The 6,007-nt window shown below is 42.6% G+C and overlaps 2 protein-coding genes across 3 annotated transcripts in view; one reads left to right on the forward strand and one right to left on the reverse strand.

Annotated features, from left to right (window-relative positions):
* Positions 1 to 6: 6 nt before the first annotated feature.
* On the reverse strand, positions 7 to 869 carry LOC116672399 (arylamine N-acetyltransferase, pineal gland isozyme NAT-10; the record flags this gene model as incomplete). Its single annotated transcript, XM_032504226.1, has 1 exon — positions 7 to 869. A coding segment is annotated over exon 1 (723 nt), but the record flags the coding sequence as incomplete, so codon positions are not given.
* A 569-nt stretch (positions 870 to 1,438) lies between these two features.
* zdhhc20b (zDHHC palmitoyltransferase 20b) overlaps positions 1,439 to 6,007 on the forward strand; it is a 5,935-nt gene continuing 1,366 nt past the window's right edge. The window contains exons 1-10 of one of the 2 annotated variants that reach the window (XM_032504217.1): positions 1,439 to 1,603; positions 2,755 to 2,781; positions 3,131 to 3,225; positions 3,319 to 3,439; positions 3,527 to 3,596; positions 3,721 to 3,753; positions 4,360 to 4,480; positions 5,015 to 5,050; positions 5,267 to 5,399; positions 5,681 to 5,807. In XM_032504217.1, the coding sequence (XP_032360108.1) occupies positions 1,486 to 1,603; positions 2,755 to 2,781; positions 3,131 to 3,225; positions 3,319 to 3,439; positions 3,527 to 3,596; positions 3,721 to 3,753; positions 4,360 to 4,480; positions 5,015 to 5,050; positions 5,267 to 5,399; positions 5,681 to 5,807 (881 nt within the window). In that variant the 5' untranslated portion in view covers positions 1,439 to 1,485. The remainder of the gene's footprint in view (positions 1,604 to 2,754; positions 2,782 to 3,130; positions 3,226 to 3,318; positions 3,440 to 3,526; positions 3,597 to 3,720; positions 3,754 to 4,359; positions 4,481 to 5,014; positions 5,051 to 5,266; positions 5,400 to 5,680; positions 5,808 to 6,007) is intronic. The other variant, XM_032504218.1, reaches the window with a different exon arrangement.

Here is a 6,007-nt window from a genome sequence, read left to right on the forward strand (position 1 = left end):
TTCCCCGGTTCCCGTTGTTGGAAATGTGGTGCTGGTCAGTCTACGGCCCATGTAGGTGAGCCTTCCACCTTTTTTTAAGACGGTGCAGAGGGACTTGCAGAAGAAGATGGAGCAGGGGGAGCTCTGGTGGTACTGGCACATTTCGGCAAAGTCCTCCCGACACCGAGGTTCAAGGGTGAACTTGTAGAGACCTGTCCAGTCTCCATCTGCCCCTCTGTTCTCCTCCCCCTGCCACTCCAGAAGATGCATCCCCGTATGCTTTGTGATGCGGTACACTCGGTGGCCCTGCTCCTGGGGCTCGCCGGTCTCAAGTGAAAGAGGGGCACTGAAGCATGGGACTCCGAACCCGACGTCGCATAGCCAGCGCTGCCCATCAATGGTCACCATGAGGACCAGATGGTCAAAGGGTGGCCCGTAGCGGCCCGTGATCGTATTCTTCACCTGACCAGAGAGCAGAGTCACCCGGAAGCCCAGTTTTGACAGCAGCCAGGAGAAAAGACCGTTGTTCTCAAAGCAGAAGCCGCCTCGGCGATGGTTCACTATCTTGTCGTACAGAAGAGGAAGGTCAAGTTGAACTCGCCCGCCGCTGTGCACAGTCAGGTTTTCAAACGGCACCGAGAGCAGGTGACAGGTGTGAAGCGACCGCAGCACCTCCAGGCTCGGCTCAGCTGGGCCAGCAAACCCAATGCGCGACAAGTAGGGCTCGGCCAGCATGTCAACGGAAGTCATTTTCGTTGTTTTGTATGGATTACGAGCAACTACTTTCACTTTCAGCCTTAACTTCCCGGTGACTTACGGCCCCTGTGTATAACTACCACGTCATGACATATCCGGAACTGCCACTGGCGAGCTCAATCGTGGTTCCTGTGTTTCGTATATTTTCTTCCTGGTGCTGAGTTAAAATGGCTCTATATGTCTTAAATTGGGCAACACCCATATAGATGGTAGGTTGCACTGCCCTAAAGTAAGCTCCTGTTTTTTGAAATAATGATTAAATATATGTGGATACCCATATGTAATAAGCTTGTCATTTTAACAGTAGACCTTTAAGGTCCAGTGATTGTGTTTCGTAATTAAAAGAGTAGGCCTAGTTGTGAAAAATACATTATTTTAAATAATGAAATATTTATTCCAGACTATTTTTTGTCAAAACTTTTTCGGATAAAAAATAAATCATACAATAAAATACAGATTCTACTTTTTTTTGCCAAAAATAATTTCAAGTTGTAATTGTTAAATTACATTTTATTCTACTCTATATGTAAAGTTATGCAGTAACAAAAACAGCAGTGACATCTACGATATAAAGGATAATTACATGTATTTCTGAGCCTTATTGGGTACCAATAATGTAAGGACCAGGCTTTTGTCCAATCTAAATTCCCAAAAAGTATTTTCAGACCGCCACCAGTCTCACGCTTTGCTCGCGTGACGTCACACACCGACACTCCCTTTCTATGCCTTTTCCCCAGTAGAGGGAGAAAGATGGCGCCCACACACGTACTGAGATGCTGTCAACGGGGTTTAGCATGGATACCTGTGATTTTTATCGCCCTGGTCGTCTGCTGGTCGTATTATGCCTATGTGGTGGAGCTTTGTATATGTAAGTAGTCGTCCTGCCGCCGTCCGTTGAATCTTTTTAAGCCTTTAACCTCTGGTGTTTCCATTGTGCTGTCCACAGAAACATACAGCTGCTGCTGGCCAGCAGGAAGTAAATGGACCGCAGCTCAACAATGGTGTTGGCAAACCTGTCCAAATCTAGATACAGCTAATTATCTGGTAGCTGCCATCGATTTGGGTTGCCTTAGTTTAACGGGAAATGTGTTTTGGTCAGAGAAAAACTTTCACCGTGATGTTTTATCGCTGCCCGTCTCGTCTCTGTTATTTTGTGTCTAACAGAATGGAGTCTGGATGGAGAATTAAAACGCTTAGTAAACAGTATTTGGCTGGCTGACCCATAGATAGTATATATAAAGAGGGCTCACCAGATGCATACTTTCCCTCTAATTCAGTAATTAGCTTATTGGCACGGGTAAAGTGCTAATTGGCTCAGAGAGTTTTTGCATTAAGATGAGAGAAAATGTTTTCTAATACTGATATATTTTAACTGTGAATGATGTAACTTATAGCTTGTGTAAGTGCACCTCAAAAACATACACACACACACACACACACACACACACTCACTCAGATTAGTGGTTCCCAACTTTGTTTTTGGCTTTTGACTCCTATGAATGAGGCAATATATATGTTTGATCCCTACCTTACAGATCCTATTGCCTTGGTGTGCTCACGATTTATCTTTTTTAAATAGTTCCATCTGAAGGATTTATATGTGCCTGAAGAGGTGAAGGTATCCAGTGTTTTTTCCAAGGGAAAAAAACAGATAGTTGGCTAAATTAAGTTGAAAGTGAAAGTTAGTGTTTCCTCAGCAGATGAAGTTTGTCCATCTAAAGTTTTTAAATTTCTGTCTTAGTGACTTCAGGACTTTTTCTTTATATGGCTGAAAGCTTCATTACAGCCACTGATTGCATCTTGGGGAGAGATTGTTTTGCCAACTAGAGAATATTTTCAATTGTTTTCTTTTTTTCTTATCACTTTAAACATTTGGTGTCTTGTGAATTTATTTTTGGATCCAATAGCCAAGCCTTTCTAAAGCCCACAGTCCAATGTATTCCACTGATTTTAATTTTACTGTTAGAATCGTTTCTATATATCTAACATTTTAGTTTTCTCTGTTTTCTTCTCTTACAGTCACCATCCCCAGTATAGGAGAGCAGAGTAAGTGTCTTTGTTGTTAAATACATTGTGATTATAGGTTAACAGAAGTGAGCCAGTTTTCTCTTTAGTGGCATAATCTCTCTAAGGTCCAGTGAAATATGCTCTCTACACTTAGCAAAAAAAAAAAAAGAAAAAAGGCTGGCACAGAAAACATGCTTTCTCAAAGTGCTGAGGTTGGTCTGTTTGAAGCAGGGAGGCTCCTTATTCAGCATTGCTCTCTCATTAATTTACAATGTAGATGTCCAGTGTTTCCACATACATCAAGTGACAGCAGCAGTGTTCAAGTCAGTGCACACACATCAGACTGATTGCTGTTGGTTCTGACCTTTTGCTTAATATTTCCCTCCAGTTGTCTACCTGATCTTCTTCCACCTCTTTTTCATCATGTTTGTATGGTCTTACTGGAAGACCATCTTCTCTCAACCTGCCAACCCTTCCAAAGAGGTACAATAACCCAATTCTCCCAAACAAGCCCACTCTGTCTACATGGCTGTAATCCCCTGTTGGCATAAAAATCTGCTTTTTTTTCCACTCCAGTTCTGCCTGCCTAAGGCTGAGAAGGAGCGTTATGAGAAGGAAGAGAGGCCAGAGTCCCAGCAAGAGATTCTATGGAGAGCTGCCACCAGTCTGCCTCTGTACACCCGCACAGGAGCCGGAGGTACATCTGTGTTTGTGTCTAAATGTGAATGTGCAAGTGTGTTGGAGCTGTCCCATAACAAGATCCTGTTGTGTTGACATGATGCAGCAATCCGTTACTGTGACCGCTGTCAAGTTATCAAGCCAGACCGGTGTCATCATTGCTCCGCGTGTGACATGTAAGGAAACCATATTTATTAAATACTAACTGTGAGACCTCCTCTTGATTCAACCAAGATATATTCTTGTTTAAAAAAAAAAAATCTGTCCTCTCCTATACTTTTCTCTCTTTGTGTATGACAGGTGTGTGCTGAAGATGGACCACCATTGTCCCTGGTATGCAAGACCTGCAAAACAAAGAGATATGCCTTACATATGATATAACCAGTCACATTTTAAAGTTGGGATGATTCACACTTTATGCCAAGCATATTTTGCAACAGGCCCATCAAGCTGTTGAATGTAAAAGCAATACTATGTAACATTTCCCTCTTTGGACTACACCTCACGCATCTGTCGTTCCAATGAGACAACTTGTAGGGGGAGCGAAAAGGGAAAAGTTACATAGTTTTGCTTTAATCCCTTTAGTTTCACTTTTTTGGTCTTGTGCAGATGGCATAGCGTACCATACTTAAGTATGGTAAGTGTTTCTCAGTAGCTTCATGCAGCTCCGCTATGTTGGAGTAATGTCTTATCTTTCTGCATGACATGGTGCCAAAACTGTTTAAAAACAACTTAATTACCCACACAGATCTTGTTCTCATGCCTCAATTTAGCAAATACAAGAAGGCAACAAAGCTTTCTACTGTATTGTAACCATAAGAGTACCAGAAAGCCTCCACCTTTTTTCTTTTTTTTTTTCTTTTTTTTTTGAGGTTGATAAGATTTCTATTCTAAAGAAATGATGTCAAATCTCACCTTTCTGTGTTTGTGTGTCTCCAGGGTGAACAACTGTGTCGGATTCTCCAACTACAAGTTTTTCATCCTCTTCCTGGCTTACTCGCTGGTGTACTGTTTATTCATTGCAGCCACCGTACTGCAATATTTCATAAAGTTCTGGACAGTGAGTAATGGTGTGCAGACGTACTGAGGGAGTGTGTGTCTGTATGATGCTGCAGAGGATGCAGATTCGGTTGCATGTCTAAGCCTGGATGAGCATCCTCTGAGTGTGTTGTGCATGGTGCTGAGCCGTACCACTCCACTGTTTTCTCTGTCCTCTCTCAGCCTTCACCCTCCGATCCCTCTCTTCTGTTATCCCCAGTTCTCGCACACTGGGTCATTGTTCCCTGATCTCCCACTCTCCTTTTTTTGTCTCCCTCTCCATAATCAGAACCATCAGTCACACCACTCCTGCATGTGCAAACACTCCCCCTCTTTTTCCTGTTCTTGTACCTGTTCCACTTTGATTTCCTTTCATCTCTTCCTCTTTCATCCCTTTGTTCTCTCCATTCCAGGCACACTTTGTACATTCACCCACTCTCTTTCACTCCCCCCCTCCTTCACCCACCTTGGCCTTGCCTTGTCTTGCCTGCATCCTCCCCTCCCACCTGTTCTCTCCTGGTGTTGCTAACCAGTTTCATTTCTGTTTGTACTAAAGCTTTGCCGGAGGAAATCGGCAGAGAACTGCCCAAAGGTAACCCAGCGATCCTCCAAAGCCTTTAGTGTTGCACTGCCTCACCATCGTTGCCATGGTTGTTGTCGTGATGTGTGTGCAGTGACTTGGTTCACATGACATTCTTACTTTTTTGCTCTTTTTTTTTTTTATTTCTTATTTCTTTTTTTCCCATAAATAATAAATGTATAATATGTTGCAAATTCCTCTCTCCTTTTCTCTCATCTCTTTCTCCAGAATGAGCTGCCAGACACTCACGCCAAATTCCATGTCTTGTTTCTGTTTTTTGTGGCGGCCATGTTCTGCATCAGTATTCTGTCCCTCTTCAGCTACCACCTGTGGCTTGTAGGGAAGAACAGGTCCACTATAGGTAACACAAAAACACACATTCAACAGGTAGTTCTGTAATTTAACCACTTCAAAAACCCGACCATTACATTTCTTTAAGAGGTTTTCAACAGTGTTGTAGTTGTACAAATTTACATGTTCAAGAACATTAATTTCCAGATTTGAAGGTAACAATGTATCTAACACACACATTCCCAGATTGTTTTACATCAGTCCATTTGTTTCCTTTCTCATCTTGAGAAATGTCCCGCGGTTGTTCAATGACCTCTGTATTTGTCTCTCCATGTTGCTCCCTCTCTGCAGAGGCGTTCAGAGCACCAGTCTTTAGGACAGGCTCTGATAAGAACGGCTTCTCTCTGGGTTTCCGGAAGAATATCGCTCAGGTCTTTGGAGACCAGAAGAAGTACTGGCTGCTGCCCATCTTCACCAGGTAAAGGAGACAAAGGAAGGGAAGATTTAGGGCCTTCTGTAGCGCTGGCACTGGATTCAAGTATTGATTCTGTGGTTAAAACCTGTAAATCTATCCGACACAGATGAAAGAACCATGGTTTATTTTTATTTTTTTCATACAATGTTTTTAGTTTTTTTTTTTTCAGTAATACATTAATGCAATTGTTAACAATGACACCC

Source organism: Etheostoma spectabile, chromosome 22 (assembly GCF_008692095.1).
Source record: "Etheostoma spectabile isolate EspeVRDwgs_2016 chromosome 22, UIUC_Espe_1.0, whole genome shotgun sequence".
NCBI lineage: Eukaryota > Metazoa > Chordata > Actinopteri > Perciformes > Percidae > Etheostoma > Etheostoma spectabile.